This window comes from Rosa rugosa, chromosome 4, assembly GCF_958449725.1.
Source record: "Rosa rugosa chromosome 4, drRosRugo1.1, whole genome shotgun sequence".
In the NCBI taxonomy this organism is placed as follows: domain Eukaryota; kingdom Viridiplantae; phylum Streptophyta; class Magnoliopsida; order Rosales; family Rosaceae; genus Rosa; species Rosa rugosa.
Window position 1 is genome coordinate 55,579,403 of NC_084823.1, and position 18,033 is coordinate 55,597,435.

An 18,033-nucleotide genomic window follows, 5' to 3' on the forward strand; every position below is an offset into this window, starting at 1 on the left:
TTTAAATTTGGTAAGCCTCGGACACATTGCTTGGAAGATAATTTCAGCAAGTCCTGATAGTTTACATGTCCCATCTTTTTGTGCCAGAGTTCAAAGGTCTCCTATGTAGTTTTTACAGACAAACAGGGCTGCAAGCTGGAAGATTCATTAGCTTGAATATGATAACAGTTATCAAAAGATCTCTTACCTCCCATGATACCTTCTCCTTTCTGATTTAAGACTAAACATCTCTGTTTGTTAAACCATACATCTTCATAGTCATCAGCCAAATGGCTTACGCTAATCAGATTTGCAGTTAAGCCTTCAACGAATAGCACATTTTTGAGATTAGGTATACCTGGGGTGTTCACTGTACCTCGAGCTAGAATATTTGCTTTCCTTCCATCTCCAAACGTGACTGATCCAGTTGTGTTCTCATCTTCAAAAGAACCAAACCAGGTTTTGTCTCCAGTCATGTGTCTAGAGCAGCCACTGTCGACATACCAGAAATCTCGTTTCTTGTCAGCTAATGCAGTCAAGGCTACTAAACAAGATGCCTCAATGTGAGAACCTTGTTGAGTTTTGCTTGCACAAGCAAAGAGACATGTATGATCAGTTTTATCAATATAAGACTGAAGACATTTACTTTCATTTTTCTTGGTCCAGACAACTTTTCTTTTTTCAGTTGGAAGGTTTTTCTTTGAAACAATTTCTGTTAATCTATTGATGAGTTTTTTTTGTTCTTTAAGTTCAAAACTTAGAGATTCAATAGTGCATTTTTCTTAAGAGGACTGTGAGTTTGAAAATCTTCCATTACATCTAGGTCTGATATGGCCTATCTTACCACAGTGATGACAAGTAGGAATAAAAGTTCTAGAGTTTGTGTACCTGTTCTGACCAGTGTGAGACTCTTGGTCAAGTTTTACCTGGAAGTTTTGATTTGGTTGACCTTCCTTCACATTTTTGATAGAATCATCAATGGAGACTTCTTTCTTTTCTACAGGTGGTCTTGATGCTCTTACGAACTTGGTACATTTGGAATTCTCTCCAGTGTATCGTAACCCACAAGTGTCATGAGGAGCTTTTCCTGATCCGAGTAATTTGGACATGGCAATAGAGCTGACATCGAACTTGGTGAACCTTTCTTGAGTCGATTTTAACTCCTCTTGCAATGCCTCGTTTTTAGCCAACAGTTCCAAGTTCAATGCTTGTTGTCCTTTAACATCCAGTTCCAGCAATTTTATCTTGTTGAGATACTCATTCCTTTCAGTCTTCCAAGTCACTATTCCTTGGTCACCTTGTAAATTTGCTGCTTCACCTTGTAAATCTGTTGATTCCAATAATTGCTCCATTTTTTCTTTCTCGGTTCTCAGAAAATCAACTTCTTTTTCCAAACTCAAGTTTTTTAGCAGGGTTGCCTTTGAAGCTTTGTAGAGTTGTCTGCAGCGGATATTTGTTTCATCATCAGAGAAAAACTCGTCACTATCTGAATCAGGTAGAAGTGATGATACAAGAGCCACGTTTTCAATTTCTTGAGACTCATCATCACTCCAAGTTGAAAGTAGAGACTTGTTGTTGCTATTTTCATGCTTCCTATTTCCACATTCGGTAGAGATGTGACCGTAGCCACCACATTCATAGCACTTAGGTTTTCCTGAGTGATTTCCTTTGAAGTTTCCTTTTCCACTCTTGTTGGTGTAGTCAGTGTTGTTACCACTGCCGGTATAAGTATTCTTTCTAGGAGCATTCGAATTTCTAGAAGAGTTCTTGCTTTTGAGAAATCTTTTGAATTCCTTTGTCAGTAGAGCAAGATCTTGTGTTTCCTCTTCCTCTTCTGTTCCTTTCACTGCCTTGAAAGCTACACCATTGTTTTTCTTCTCAGGTTTTAACCTCATCTCATAGGTTTTAAGATTTCCAATGAGCTCATCAAGTGGATACTCGTCAATGTCAAAAGAGTCCTCTATGCTAGTGACTTTTGAATGAAATTTTTCTGGCAGGGCCCTGAGTATCTTTTTAACTATCTTATCTTCATCAAAAGGTGCTCCCAGACTACGACACTGACCGGAGATTTTAAGAATTCTACCATGAAAATCATCCACGGTTTCATCATCTCCCATAGTCATGGTTTCAAATTCAAATATCAGTGCTTGCAGTTTCTGTGCACGTACCTTCTTATTTCCTTCATACGTAGTCTGTAGAAGATCCCATGCTTGCTTGGTAGTGTCACAGTGACTGATTCTCAATTTTTCTCGTTCAGATAGGGCTGTGAAAATACTGTTCTTAGCCTTGAAATCTGCTTGCAAATCACGAACTTCTTCCTCAGTCCAATCCTTCCTTGGTTTGGGAGTGGCAGTGGAAGAGCTTTCTCCTTTTTCTTTTACCATAGGTATAGTCCAACCATTTTCTACAATATTCCACACATGTTCATCTTGAGCATAGAGATATGATTTCATGTAGATTTTCCACTGAGTATATTTTTCACATCCACCCTCGAACCATGGAGGACTATTTATAGATCCGCCAGCAGCCCTATCACGTGAATGTTCCATCTTTCCTGGGATCACTAGAAAGTTCTAGAACCCGCTCTGATGCCAAGTGAAAGTACCAGATGGAACAAATATTAGAAGGAACTTTACGTATAGAAATTTATTCAAAGGAAATACGATTCATAACACGGAGATTTGCTAACGCAATGTAAACCTCTCCACTGAGGAAACTTTATTGCGTGGCTTTTAACGTAGCCAACACGAAAAGGCAATCCAATATGAATAACTAGGGTTTACAGAATACAAGTAGTGTTGTTCTTAACAAACACTATCACTTAGCAACACATGCTAACTTGTTTTACAACTGTTCTAACTCCTAATACAACATTCTAGATAATCAATCTTCAACCTTTCTTGCTCTCAATCAAATCACGATCTTGAGAGTAAATATGAATGATTATGCAATGGAATACATGAAACAAGTAAAGAGGGTTTTTTTTCAGAAAACAATATGAGCAGAGCAAGTAGTTCAATTGAGAACGATTTTATGCAATCAAAAACCCCTCACCCTAACTTTTGTTTTGAAACCTTTTATAAGGGAGAAACACTCCCCCTCAATCAAATCTTTTCTTAATAATTAATTAAGATAAATATGGAAAGGTTTAAAACTGTTTTTGAATGTGCAATCGAAATTTTCCTAACCAAGATCTCAAATTGATATGCATGTTGAAAACCTCTTTAATGCATAAGAGATTATTGAATCAATTTAACTGATATGCATATCAATTCAAAAGCATCCAAAATGATATGGAATGAATACATATTAAACTCAAGATCAGTGACTCGATTTGGCCTAATCTTATCTTCAAGATCCGATCCTGTGATCTTTCTCTTTGTTTCCTTGAAGCTCCGGTTTCCTTGTGACAATGGGAAATCATGTATTGAATGGTAAAAAGCCCAAAATACTTACACTTCTTCTTGTTGTGAAATTTGATTTTGTATTTCTGTTTGTGAATAAGACGCATATTCCGGTCCTCATGAAAAAGTGGTGGCATTCCTCAAGCTCTTTACAGATTCTTGACAACTATCAGTACAGTAAAATGTTATGATCATTATTCAAATGCTTTCGTTAATGCAATGAAGAAAAGTCAAATTTGCCTTTGAAAGCTTTTGGAAATGAAAGTAGATGAGTTAAAATAGCATTTGAACTATATATACATGTGCAATGACGCACTGAATTCATGAACTGATCAACCCGGTAGTTAGCTAGTTGGTAATCGGAGCATAGAATTCCATTACAATAGGGCCGACAATAGGATAGTAAAATTGTTTGGACCAAGAAACTTGTGTAACCCTTTCTAAATATAAAATTCCATCATACTTGACCGAGTAATTACCATAGATGAATTTTTTGAATGCTGTCGGTATTCGTTAATGCAATGTAGACAAGTGAAATTTGCCTTTGAATGCTTTTGGGAATGAATGTAGACAAGTTAAAATAGCATTTGAAACTATACATATGCAATGACACACTCAATTGCAATAGGATGGTTAAATTGTTTGGACCAAGAAGCTTCTGTCACCGTTTCTATTTAATTAAGGCTTCTTTAAAGATAGTTTTTGCTATCGGCTTCTCGACCAAGCAAAGTGGAATGGCCTGCACTCTAAAACTCTATATATATAAGCTGCTAATAGCACATGAACTAAGCATCCAAGCGAAAACCACAAGAAAGAAAGAAGAAAAGTACTGAGTCAGAGAGAAATGGCAGAGCAAGACAAGGTGATCCTACACGGAATGTGGGCTAGTCCCTTAACAAAGAGGGTGGAATTTGCCCTCAAAGTGAAGGGTATACCCTATGAATATGTGGAAGAAGATTTGAGTAACAAAAGTCCATTGCTCCTCAAGTTCAACCCTGTTCATAAGAAGGTTCCTGTGCTTGTCCACAATGGGAAAGCCATTGCTGAGTCTCTTGTGATCATTGAATATATTGATGAAACCTGGAAAACTGGCCCTCAACTTTTACCAGAAGATCCATACAAACGATCCCAAATTCGTTTCTGGGCTAGCTATATGCAGCAGGTGAGACTTTAGAGTTTAAAGTTTGTTAGTTTCCCACCATCACTTTACTGGTTTATTTTATTTTATGACACTCATCCTCACATGACGAACATGTTTGTAGTCAATCGATCCTAGTAATTTTTTCATTAATTTATAGTGACACGTAACTTTGACCTTAATGTTTTTTAATCATTTTCATTTTACATATTAAAAATGATAACACATTTGATAAGATGTCCTAAAAGAGACGTGACATGAATAGTTGAGATGGTGTTAAGGACATAAGACATATTCACTGTACCCATGTCAAATTTCATAAACTTCTTTATCATTCATGCAAAAGTAATTGTACGTACTCGAACAAATTAAATAACTTATTCTGAATTTGGTGCAGGTGTTTGAGGCCATGTTATTAGTGGTCAAAACCGTTGGAGAAGCACAACAGAAAGCCATCAAAGAAGTGTCTGAGAAGGTAAAATTACTTGAAACCGGACTCAAGGGTTTATTCCCGGATGGCATTCCTTCAGTAGATGAGTACAGCAAAAATGTGACACTGCTAGATTTGGTCATTTTCGCACACTTCGGGGGATATGAAGCTCAGGAAGAAGTCCTTGGCCTAAAGTTTGTCGACTCCGAGAAGACTCCGCTGGTAGTTTCCTGCATAACAGCTCTGATTGAGATCCCTGCGTTGAAAGAGTCGCGGATTCCTCATGAAAAGATGGTGGCCTTCCTCAAGTTTCTTAGGGAAAATGCCCTCAAGTCTGCTACAGCTTGACCAATTTTGAGTCAATGACCATGTACTTTTGTGATGAGTTTACTTCTTCTCATTGTCAACTTTGTTTTTCTGTTTTAGTGTTTGACAGCAATAACCCTGCTACTTTGGGGTTTTGGTGACCGATGTTACTTAGTTTTTGTATCTTATTACAAAACTCCGTGTACGGTGTACCACCTTTATAATTATGTTTCTCACAAAAATAAAATGTTGTAAAAGATTACTTATTTATAGATTACCGAAATTTTACTAAGTGAGTAATGGTCCTAATGGAATGTGGAATGTGGAATGTGGAATGTGGAATGTGTTATCTCTACTATTTGTGAACACATTTGTGTACCAATATATATTATGGATTGTTTTTTGTATTCTATAAGAGCAGGTAAATGACTTCCTTTCATTATGATTTATGAACATATGTAATCATTACAATTTATATAATGAATTGCTTTTCATATCTCATAGTTATTGACTCACTGCAATCAATCCGAAAGAAGCGTATCAAAAGTAATCCTATAATTTTTTTAGATTGGTCGCGGTATCCCAAATCTTGTTAGGCCCAAGTACTAATCCACTTGGGGCCCGAACAGCTAATAGGATATTGCAGCTCATTCCCTGATCGCGATTATAATTCAGCAATTTCACTAAGTGAATCCAAAACATAGGGCTTCCACATTTGAACCTTCTTGTGGGGCTTCCACTAATATATTATAGGGTTATAGTTTTGAGCATACAATGATGTTATCGTCAAGAAGACTAAAAAAAAACTAGTAAGAAGAAAAAGAAAAAGAAAAAGAGTAAGTCTTCTCAAGTTCTATGGAAATTCAAAATATGGAGAGCTCTATCTCCAAATACCAAAACACTATTAAGTGACAACCTTCACCAAAAAAAACTTTTAAGATAAACTTTGATGGTTCAATTCAAAAGAACTCTGCAGCTAGAGCTTTCATTATCAGAAACTGCTATGGAACCCCTCTAGTTGTAGCTTCAAAAAGGTGGGCAAAGCCATGCCACTGACGCAATTGCGGAAGCTATAGCTTTACGAGATAACCTCGTTAATGCCCTACAAAGAGGCTATAGAAGAATTTATGTGGAAGGTGACTCCAAATTGATTGTCGACTGCGTCAATGGAACCTCTTCCGTACCTTGGAGAAACTTGAAGATCGTATAGGATATTCGAAAGCTAGCACTTGAGTTTGAATTCATTTCATTTAAACATGTACTGAGAGAAACAAATTTTGTAGCAGATGCAGTTGCTAGCTTAGGCCACACCGCCACACTCATGCAGATGGTCGTGTTTGGACCAACTCAATCCCTTGTGAGGCTTCTAGAGCCCTTTTGTTTGATATTCTAAATTCGGGGAAATGATCATTTGCCCACTTACCCAAACACTCTAAGAGATTGCCCACTTACCCAAACACTCTAAGAGATTATTTCTCTAATACCCAATTAAGTATTTTTTAATTCATTTTTTTTTTTTGGGACAATTTTGGCCTCTCCTTCTTTGTCACTTAGAGAAAGAAGTCATTGGAGACCTTGCTTGACTCCGGTGGCGGACTCCGACGACTGGTGACCCAACTCTGGCGACCGGTGATCGGAATCCGGCTACCGGACTGGTGACCGGATTTCGGCGTCTGAATTTATTGCCCCTTAATAATACTCAGTAACCATATTATTTCCCCCCAGTAATTATATTATTGCCCCCCAATACTCATATTATTGCCTCCCAATAATTATATTATTGCCTCCAATAATCATATTATTGCCCTCTAGTGAATTGCATAAACTCCCAAAACCAAAATGAATACACTACAGGCACAATTAATCAATTTATATGCATATTATTGCCCTCCAATACTCATATTATTGCCTCCCAATAATCATATTATTGCCCCGCAATAGACATGTATAAATACTCAATAAAACTTTTTTTTTCATTCTTCTTTCTTCTTTCCTTATAAGCCTTCTGCCAAATTTACCCAAAAAAAAAAAAAAAAACAGAATCCATCTTCTTCTCCGCCGCTGGTTCACGACTGCTTGAAGCTATTGAAGTCCGAGACAGACCGACGAGCAGCGCCTCGCCAGCCTTGACCTCCTCACCCAATTTTGCAAACCCAACGACCTCTCCTCTCTCCTCACTATTCACCACGCCCTCGCTCCTCACTTTCTCGATCAACTCCTCCGCGCCGCCACAGCCCGCGGCTACAACGCCGTTTTACACCTCTCAATCACTGCCCTCGCCGTCTTCATACTTGTTCATCATAATCGTCAAGGAGTGTGGACTCGCTGCGAACTAGAGCCCCTACATCAAGGTCAAAACATCGAGCCACCTTGTGAAGTCGGAAATGGCGGTTCACCGGCCGATCTGGAAGAGAAGGTGGAGGCGATATGAGAGAGAAAGAGATGGAAGAGAAGGCGGAGGCGATCTGAGAGAGAGAGAGAGAAAGTGAGAGATAGAGGGAGAAATAGGCTTTACCAGTGGGACTGGAGCTAGATCCGCTTCTGGGATCGTCGAAGTTGAGAGGGAGAGAGATTTAATTGAAGTTGTAATTTAATAATTGAGTACTAGGCCGGGAAGGAAGAGAGAGAGAGAAATCGATGAGGGGGGAGGAGAGAGAGAATAGATCGAAGAGGGGAGGGGGAGAGAGAGAGAGAGATGAGTGTAATTTATTAATTAAAATGATGGCAATACTGTCAATCGATGTTAGATTGGGTAAATTGGAGTAAAAAACTCTTAGTGGAGTAAGTAGACAATTTTTAGTCTAAAATTGGATAAGTGGTCACGGCTTCTTCTAAATTCATGATGCTCTTAGGGCTTCCACATCTAATACAAGTCTTTTTCTTAATTAAAAAAAAAAAGAGCTTAGAATGGGCCAGCTAGATATTTGTAAGCCGTTAACCTAGCCCAAAATTTTGGGGAAAAGATAAAACCTAAAGGGTCTTTCTAAATGTACCCAGCAAATTTCTATGTAGACCCAGCAAATTTATTTGTTTATAAATATTTTTAATTAAACCACCTAATTTCCCAAACTGCCCTTATCTTATCTTGTACCCAGCAAAGAAACGAAGTGATGGAAACTTCTCGTCGTCTTCCTTGTGATTCGCTTAACCCTAATTGCAGATTGCTTATCTGCTAATTCAGATACATAAATTTCAAGCTCAGTTTGATTAAAGAGGAAGAGAGAGGGTTGAGGAAGGGACTGGATGGTTTGCGAAGAAGGGCTTCACAACAAACACAAACAATTCAATTCTGAGACCAAATTTTGAATTTTGAATTTTGAATTGCAGAGAAAGAAGAAAAAAGAAGAGAGGTACCTCGGTGAAGGCGTCCGAAGCAGACGAGAGGGCAGAGGTATTGGAGGAGGTGGGTCAGGACGACTCATAAACGGGGGAGGATGCTACTTTGTGCTCCACGCCGTCGCCGTCGTCGTCGTCCGATGAGTTATGGTAATGGAGGCCATTTTGGCCTTCTTCTGCTTCTGCTTCTTCTTCTTCGGAGGAAGAATAGCCCTGGACGAGTGCTAAGCTCATTGTCTCCTATTCAAACTTTTACAAGAGAATCAATCAAATAGGTGCCAAATGATCAACGTGATCTTCCACACCAAAATGATGAGAACTATGCAAGCAACTCAAGATCTTAATGTAGAAAGGGTTGTCTGATCCAAAGGAAAAAATAAAATAAAAAATTAGAGTGATTAAACAAAAATCTGCAGTTGGATCATGGCATAAAACCAAGAAATTGAGATCAGCCGCAAATAATAGTTGTACAAGAATGATTCCACATGCACATTACACTTGGACACAGATTGTGTTTCCCGCCAATTCACGGTAGCCAAACAAAAAGCAACTACGGAGAATAGCAATATTTTGAGAAACAGAGAGGAGAAAAACATAGATTCATTTATGCATGCAAATGAATTTTGAAGAAGTCGAACCTGATTCTTAGACCAAAGAATGGCTTGTTCTGGGTGTTATGGTGTATACAGGTGCCAAATGGGTTTCGATATGCTCTGGGGCATTGCAGCTCATCTTGTTGGGAAGAAGATTGGTATGAAGCTGGGAAGTTTTCTATCGCCTTGTTGGCTTGTTTCTTTAGCTGGGTACAAGAAAAGGTTAGTATGGGAATTTAGGTGGTTTAATTAGAAATATTTATAAACAAATAAATTTGCTGGGTCTACATAGAAATTTGTTTGGTACATTTAGAAAGACCCAACCTAAATGTAGGAAGCTTTCCTTTTTTAACGTAACTGATAACTGTCGTCGTTTGCTCTTCTTCTCAAAAGAAAAAAACAAGAAGAAGACTGGAAGTCAGCATTTCAGATTCTCAGTCCGTCAGACTTTGATTCTAGAACCGGAAGAGCCAAAGAGGTAAGGTGGTGTAATTTCATAGCCCTACATTTCTACCATTTACTGCTTTGAGATTGAGGAGGAGAATCAGGCCCTTATAGTTCTACACCTCAAAGATTTGGTTCTGGACTTCTGATCCTAATTGAGTCATTGATTTGCATTCCAGGATTCTGTATTGTTGTGCCTGATTAAATTGATTGGTTGTAGAGGGTTTTAAGTTTTACAGTTTCTTCTAATTAATAGGATGACTTTGAGAGAAATGGCAGAGCAAAACAAGGTGATCCTATACGGAACGTGGACCAGTCCCTATGTTAAGACTTAAGAGGGTGGAGTTGGCCCTCAAGGTAAAGAGTAGAAAAGAATACTTCAATTCAGGGTTAATCCGATGATTCTATTCATCCCACAATGGGGGTATATATACAAGTACAAAGGAGTAGTCTAACTCTAATAGGAAACAATCTTTCCATAATTGCATGATATCCTAATTAAATAAAATCCTAATTACATACAGATTTACAGCGATTCTACACTCCCCTTCAAGTTGGTGCATAGATGTTTGTCATGCCCAACTTGTCAACCGGGCGGTCAAATACCTTCCTGGACACTCCTTTAGTAAGAACATCAGCTAATTGCTCCTCTGAGTTTACAAATGGAAAGCGAATAACCTTTCTGTCAAGATTTTCTTTAATAAAATGACAATCAACCTCCACATGCTTTGTTCTATCATGCTGAACCGGATTATGTGCAATCTCAATGGCAGCTGTATTATCACAATGCAAATCCATAGGCTTTTTAAGCTTGTAACCTAGGTCTTTCAAGACATTACGAATCCATAACATTTCACAGACTCCATGTGCCATACCACGGAACTCAGCTTCTGCACTTGATCTGGCAACGACTTTCTGCTTTTTGCTACGCCAAGTGACAAGGTTCCCTCCAACAAAAGTGAAATACCCAGATGTAGAACATCTGTCAGTTTTATCACCAACCCAATCTGCATCTGTGTACCCAACAACTTCCAATTCATCTTTTTTTCTGAAACAATAACCCTTTACCTGGCGCCATCTTCAAGTACCTCAAAATACGAAAGACTGCATCCATATGCTCTTCACTAGGACAATGCATAAATTGACTAACAACACTCACATAAGCAATATCAGGTCTAGTATGTGAAAGATAAATCAACCTTCCTACAAGACGTTGATACCTCCCTTTATCAGTTGGAACTTGATCAGGATAGACAGCAAGTCCGTGATTCATCTCAATGGGTGTTTCGATGGGTTGGCAGTCCAACATCCCCGTTTCAGCAAGTAAATCAAGAACATATTTCCTCTGTGAAAGTGAAATCCCCTTCTTAGACCTTGCAACTTCAATACCCAAAAAATACTTCAGTTGTCCCAGATCCTTCATTTCAAACTCCTTTGACAAATACTTTTGCAATTCATTTATCTCTTCGGATCATCCCCTGTAACAATCATGTCATCAACATACACAATAAGAGCTGTAATCTTACCATTCTTGCGCTTGATGAACAAGGTATGGTCATAATTGCTCTGTCTGTATCCAATGACTTTCATGGACTTTGAAAATCTTCCAAACCAAGCTCTTGGAGACTGCTTCAGGCCATACAACGACTTCTTCAATTTATACACTTTGCCAACGTCACTTGGGTAATTCTTAACACCTGGGGGCACATCCATGTACACTTCTTCCTCCAAATTCCCATTAAGAAACGCATTCTTCACATCAAATTGGTGCAATGGCCAATCTTTGTTTGCTGCAAGTGAGATTAGAATCCGGACTGTATTAATCTTTGCCACAGGTGCAAAAGTCTCCTCATAATCAATCCCATAGCGTTGTGTATATCCTTTGGCAACCAACCTCGCCTTGTATCTATTAATAGTTCCATCCGCATTAAGCTTCACAGTAAATACCCAACGACATCCTACAGTCTTCTTTCCAACCGGCATAGATACTAGCTCCCATGTTGCATTCTTTTGAAGAGCTTCCAATTCTTCATTCATCGCCTTTGTCCATTTTGGATCCGTCAATGCATCCTGCACGTTACTAGGAATAGATACAGTAGATAATTGATCAACAACAAGTGCATGTGACCCAGAAATCCTATGGTTAGACATAAAATTAGCTATAGGGTATTTAGCTTTGGCTTTGATATCTAGTTCGATCATATTGTTTTTTAGGAATTCCCTTGGTAACCCTTTGTGATTTTCTAGGTTCGACACTTTCTAACCCAGAAGATTCATTAAAGTTTAGGGGTACCTGAGGAGGATCATTCTGACCGGGATCTTCAGTTGGTGATGCAGAAGAGGGAATATCTTGTGTGTGAGCTTCAGATACGTCTTGATTTTGATTCAAACTATCCAGAAAAGTCGTCTCTTCTGTCTCGGAATTCACAACAATTCGTTCGGCAGTCGCATTCTGTTCGGCAGTCGCATTTTCTGTTTCGGAATTCGCAACACTTCGTTCGGCAGTCGCATTGTCTGTTTCGGAATTCACAATGCTCTGTTCGGCAACTGCATTTTCTGTTTCCGAATTTCTATCTTCAAATCTATCCTCCAAATTTTCCAAGTCTTCAAAGACATCAAAATCAATAATAGAACGAGGATTCCCTTCACAACCTCTCTCCCCCTGAAGGGAAGACTGAGAAGCTCCCCCTGAGTAATAAGGCTCGGATTCACGAAAAGCAACATCAAGAGAGACATGTATAGTGCCAGTAAGAGGATCATAACATCGATAACCCTTCTGGAAGTCAGCATAACTAACAAAGATACACTTACGGGCACGGGGATCAAGCTTGCTGTGTTGAGGCTTGGGAATATGAACATAGGCTGTGCACCCAAACACCCGGGGCTCCAAATTAGGCATAGAAGGGATGGTCAAAAGTGTATGAAGCTTCTGATGAGGATTCTGAAACTCAATCACCCGTGAAGGAGTACGGTTGATAAGATATACTGCTGATTTTACTGCTTCTCCCCAATAGGACCGAGGTACATTCACACCAAACAAGGAAGCACGAACAACTTCCATCAACTGCCTGTTCTTCCGTTCTGCTAAACCATTCTGTTGAGGAGTATAAGAATTGGAGGTTTGATGACGAATTCCATGTGACCGGCAAAACTCAATCATAGGGTCATTCACAAACTCCCCACCATTGTCAGACTGAAACACTCTAATGGATTTTTGATACTGAGTTGCCACCATTTTGTGAAATTCGGTAAACATCCCAAATACATCTCTCTTATTCTTCAGTAATGATACCCATGTCATGCGAGTACAATCATCAATAAACGTTACATAATATCGTGCTCCAGAAAGAGAAGGAATTTTCGCAGGACCCCAGACATCAGAGTGAATTTTCATAAAAGGAACAGGACTTTTATTAAGACTTGGTGAATATGAAAGCCTAAGCTGCTACAATCATCTCTCTAGGCTGCTTCTAAAATCTGCTGCCAGTGACCTATAACTTTTAATTAAAGCTGCTTTTTATTTATTTACCAAACACAATAAAATCTAAAATTTTGAACAAAAGTTGATTTTTTTAAAAGTGAAGCAATCCCAAACGGGGCCTAAAACTCTGTTTACCATAATTATTTATTATGTGGAAGAAGATCTGGGAACAAAAGTCCAATATTGCTCCTTAAGTTCAATTCTGTTCATGAGAAGGTTCCTGTACTTGTTCATAATGGGAAAACCATTGCTGAGTCTCTTGTGATCATTGAATATATTGATGACATCAGGACTACTGAACCTCAATTTTTACCAGAAGATCCATATAAAAGATCCCAAATTCGCTTCTGGGTCAGCTATATGCAGCAGGTGAGTAGATCCTCAAGTTTACCAGTATTTGTGGTTTATTTTGTATTGCCACACAATTGTTAAACAGCGACAAGTGTGGCCTGTGGCCCACCATTATACCGATATTGTCCCAACTTAACCACCCATTAGGTGTTGGGTTTTAATCACAAAATGCCTCGGTACAATTGGGTAAGAGTCACCCACTTATAAGTTATATTTTATTTGTCACTTTTCCAATATGGGATCTTTCCTCTCCAACACGCCCCCTCACGTGCAACCTAGCTCTAGGTTAGCACGTGAAATTAATTAATCCAATTCCCACTTTGGAAATTGGGACACAAGCCTCATATCAGAGACTTGGTCAATACAATCCAAGGCCCACATCGGACACTTGGTAACAATCCGATCGGAATTTTTCCGATGGCAATATAAGGAATCCAAATTCGGGCCCATGATAATTGGAGAGGGACCCGCTCTGATACCATGTTAAACAGCGACAAGTGTGGCCTGTGGCCCACCATTATACCGATACTGTCCTAACTTAACCACCCATTAGGTGTTGGGTTTTAATCACAAAAGACCTCGGTACAATTGGGTAAGAGTCACCCACTTATAAGTTATATTTTATTTGTCACTTTTCCAATATGGGATCTTTCCTCTCCAACATACAATCTCCTCACATGTGGACGCATATGGTAGATAGAACAACTTTTTCGTTCTTTCAATAGTCTAGAGTGACATATGACATTTCGTTCTTTCATTAATCGAGTGTGAAAAAGTGTTTGATCGATAAAATGCTTTAGAGAGGCATACATTGCTTAAGCTTAGGAAATGTTGAAAGAATATAAGTGAGAGACTCATCTGCCCATGTCCCAGATTCATGAACTTCTTCATCCTGCCTGCCCTATCACAAATTCCGCCAGTAACTCCCTTCACATTTCAGTCAAATATAATGAGATTGAGAGAATGAATTTTCAGATATCATATTACACCCATTCTGTGGTGTATATAAAAAGATTACAATCGTACTACAACGTACTACAACTATTGTGTACTACTATACTACACAACATATACAAGGTAAGTAGTTACAACAATATATTCCCTTGTTAGTCTATTCCTAATAGGGAACTATGACTCACACTAACACTCCCCCTCAAGTTGGCGCATATACATCAACCATGCCCAACTTGCTTAGTGAGTCATAAAACGCCTTCCTGGAAACTCCTTTGGTAAGTACATCTGCAAGTTGCTCTTCAGTTGGAACAAAAGGAAAACTAATAATTTTGGCATCTAGCTTCTCCTTTATACGTGAGCGACCGGTCGGGAGACGGCGATCTGGTCTGTGCCCACGACGGATCTGGGCGACGACGGGTCTGTGAGCGCGACTCTCTGGGTGATGCAGATGAAACCGACTGGAAACCGGGGGCTCGACGTGATCTGGTCTGATGCCGGATTATGTCTGATGCAGATGAAGGTGATCGCGTCTGATGCGAACCCAATCTGAAGATGATGCCGCCAAAGTCAAAGAAGAAGACGTTGGTCGTTCTCTGACGAACGCTGAGGATGCAGACAAACGACGACAATAGTAATGTCGTTAAGAGGTAAAAAAAAAACCCTAACAATGGGGTTCTAACTCCTCAAATTTGGAAAAACTGAAATTAAAAATAAAGAGACAAAGCCCTTTTGGATCTTTACTCTGATACCAAGTCAAATATAATGAGATTGAGAGAATGAATTTTCAGATATCATATTACACCCATTCTGTGGTGTATATAAAAATATTACAATCGTACTACAACTATTGTGTACTACTGTACTACACAACATATACAAGGTAAGTAGTTACAATAATATATTCCCTTGTTAGTCTATTCCTAATAGGGAACTATGACTCACACTAACAATTTCATCATTGTACACCGATATAGATGTACTCAAACCAAGTAAAGAACTTGTTCTTAATGTGTTGCGTGTTTGAGGCCTTGACATTAGTGGTTAAAACTTAAAACCAGTGGAGAAGCACAAGAGAAAGCTATCAAGGAAATGTTTGAGAAATTAAAGTTAATTGAAGAGGGACTCAAGGGTTTGTTCCCAGATGGCATTGCTTCATCAGGTGATGAGTTTAGCAAAAATGTGACACTACTAGAGTTGGTCATGTTCTCATACTTTGGCGCATATGAAGCTCTGCAAGAAGTTCTTGGCAAAAATGTTATGCAAGAAGTATTTTCCTGCATAACAGCTCCAGTTGAGATACCTGTGGTGAAAGAGGCGTGTCACCCTCATGAAAAGATGGCATTCCTCATTGTATTTAGAGAGAACGCCCTAAATACAGCTGGACCAGTATTGAGTCGATGACAATGTAGTACGCAATGTCATTCGCTTTGCTTCTTCTTGTTGTGAAATTTGATTTTGTATTTCAGTTGGTGAATAAGATGCATATTCCTCATGAAAGAGTGATGGCATCCCTCAAGCTCTTTACAGATTCTTGACAACTATCAGTACAGTAAATTGTATTTGCTACTTGTTATGATCATTATTCAAATGCCGTCTGTTGATCTCCAAAAACCAGTGTCACACTAAACTGATTTGCTGAAGGAATGTGTTACTTGACCGAGTAATTACCATAGATGAATTTTTTGACTGCTGTCGGTATTCGTTAATGCAATGTAGACAAGTGAAATTTGCCTTTGAATGCTTTTGGAAATGAATGTAGACAAGTTAAAATAGCATTTGAAACTATACATATGCAATGACACACTCAATTGCAATAGGATGGTTAAATTGTTTGGACCAAGAAGCTTCTGTCACCGTTTCTATTTAATTAAGGCTTCTTTAAAGATAGTTTTTGCTATCGGCTTCTCGACCAAGCAAAGTGGAATGGCCTGCACTCTAAAACCCTATATGAGCTGCCAATAGCACATGAACTCAGCATCCAAGCAAAAACCATAAGAGAGAGAGAGAGAGAGAAGAAAAGTGAGTCAGAGAAATGGCAGAGCAAGACAAGGTGATCCTATACGGAATGTGGGCTAGTCCCTATGTTAAGAGGGTGGAATTTGCCCTCAAAGTGAAGAAGATTTGAGTAACAAAAGTCAAATTTCATAAACTTCTTTATCATTCCTACGAAAGTAAGCGTACTCGAACAAACCAAAGAACTTATTCTCAATTTGGTGCAGGTGTTTGAGTCCTTGGTGTTAGTGATCAAAAGCAGTGGAGAAGCACAAGAGAAAGCCATCAAAGAAGTGTCTGAGAAGGTAAAATTACTTGAAACCGGACTCAAGGGTTTGTTCCCAGATGGCATTCCTTCAGTAGATGAATTCAGCAAAAATGTGACACTACTAGATTTGTTCGTTCTCGCACACTTTGGCGAATATGAAGCTCAGGAAGAAGTCCTTGGCCTAAAGCTTATCGACACCGATAAGACTCCACTGATAGTTTCCTGCATAACAGCTCTGATTGAGATCCCTGCGGTGAAAAAGTCGCGGATTCCTCATGAAAAGATGGTGGCCTTCCTCAAGTCCTATAGAGAAGATGCCCTCAAGTCTGCTACAGCTTGACCAATTTTGAGTCAATTACCATGTACTATTTTGCTTCTTCTCATCATTGTCAACTTTGTGTTTGTGTTTTAGTGTCTGGCAGCAATACCCCTGCTACTTGGGGTTTTGGTGCAAGTTTTTGTATCTTGTAATAGAATAAAGAGCTAAATTTAATTTATTTTCCTAAATTTACATCTAAAATCGTTTATGTCCTTAAATTTCAATTTGATCGCATCTGCCGTTGTATTAAGAATTTGATCCATAACCACCACAGGTGGTCAAGTTGGTAAGAGCCTCCAGGTGTGGAACCCCCACACCCGGGTTCGAATCCCGCCGACGCTTATTGGAGTTAAATCCCAATATATTCTTGGTGGCCAGGGGGGAGGAAGCGTTCTGACAAGATCCCCCGAGCACGGATTAGTCTCTGGGCCTAGGAAGCCTTTGAGGACACCGTGTGATTGACAAATAAAAAAAAAAAAAGAATTTGATCCATTATATAGTCAATTCTTCACTAATTCATCAATTTCTTCATATATTGTTTTCCACTCAAACTAGTTTTTAGCCTTCAATCATGCAAGAAACACACTGTTTACATGGCTAAAGCTACAATTGACCCTAAGTGGGCCATGCATTGTCACTAATTTATGAAGAGATTAAGGAATTAGTTTACTAATGATTATGATTGATCATATTAGAGAGAATAATGGCATATTAATTAAACTGAAAATTCAGGGGTAGAAACGATTTTAGGTATAAAATTGAAGGAAGTAAAATAAATTTAACTCTAGAATAAAACTCTGTATACCACATTTATTAATCATGTTTCTTACGAAGCTAAAGATCTAGTAAAAGATCACTCATGTACATATTACATTCCCCTTCAATGATTGGTAATGGAATGTGTTATGTCAACTAGTTGTGAACACATGTTTCTGTTATGAATTGTTTTTCGTATCCTCTAAGAATAGGTATTTGACCTCTTTTTATTATGATTGACGAACATATATAATGAATTGCTTTTTTTATTATTCATTAATT

At 38.7% G+C, this 18,033-nt stretch overlaps 2 protein-coding genes across 3 annotated transcripts; one reads left to right on the forward strand and one right to left on the reverse strand.

The window, feature by feature from the left end:
- Positions 1-101: 101 nt before the first annotated feature.
- LOC133745072 (uncharacterized) lies at positions 102-2,528 on the reverse strand. Its single transcript, XM_062173066.1, has 2 exons — positions 868-2,528; positions 102-699 (listed from the first exon to the last, which is right to left on the reverse strand). The coding sequence occupies exons 1-2, from the start codon at positions 2,526-2,528 to the stop codon at positions 102-104; spliced, it is 2,259 nt and encodes a 752-aa protein (XP_062029050.1).
- A 1,671-nt stretch (positions 2,529-4,199) lies between these two features.
- On the forward strand, positions 4,200-17,031 carry LOC133706786 (glutathione S-transferase U9-like). Of its 2 annotated transcripts, none has more exons than XM_062132327.1 (2): positions 4,200-4,545; positions 16,636-17,031. In XM_062132327.1, the coding sequence occupies exons 1-2, from the start codon at positions 4,228-4,230 to the stop codon at positions 17,014-17,016; spliced, it is 699 nt and encodes a 232-aa protein (XP_061988311.1). In that variant the 5' UTR covers positions 4,200-4,227; the 3' UTR covers positions 17,017-17,031. The 2 variants fall into 2 exon arrangements, with proteins under 2 accessions (XP_061988311.1, XP_061988312.1); XM_062132328.1 differs by lacking the exon at positions 16,636-17,031 and adding an exon at positions 4,919-5,386.
- Positions 17,032-18,033: the final 1,002 nt, after the last annotated feature.

Bases quoted from the DNA above. Each gene is read 5' to 3' on its own strand.
- LOC133745072 (XM_062173066.1), bottom strand. From the start codon at position 2,528: ATGGAACATTCACGTGATAGGGCTGCTGGCGGATCTATAAATAGTCCT. The intron at 700-867 runs GTACACAAACTC...ACTCATCAATAG, and splicing joins TCTCACACTGGTCAGAACAG to ATTAACAGAAATTGTTTCAA.
- LOC133706786 (XM_062132327.1), top strand. From the start codon at position 4,228: ATGGCAGAGCAAGACAAGGTGATCCTACACGGAATGTGGGCTAGTCCC. The intron at 4,546-16,635 runs GTGAGACTTTAG...AATTTGGTGCAG, and splicing joins GGGCTAGCTATATGCAGCAG to GTGTTTGAGTCCTTGGTGTT.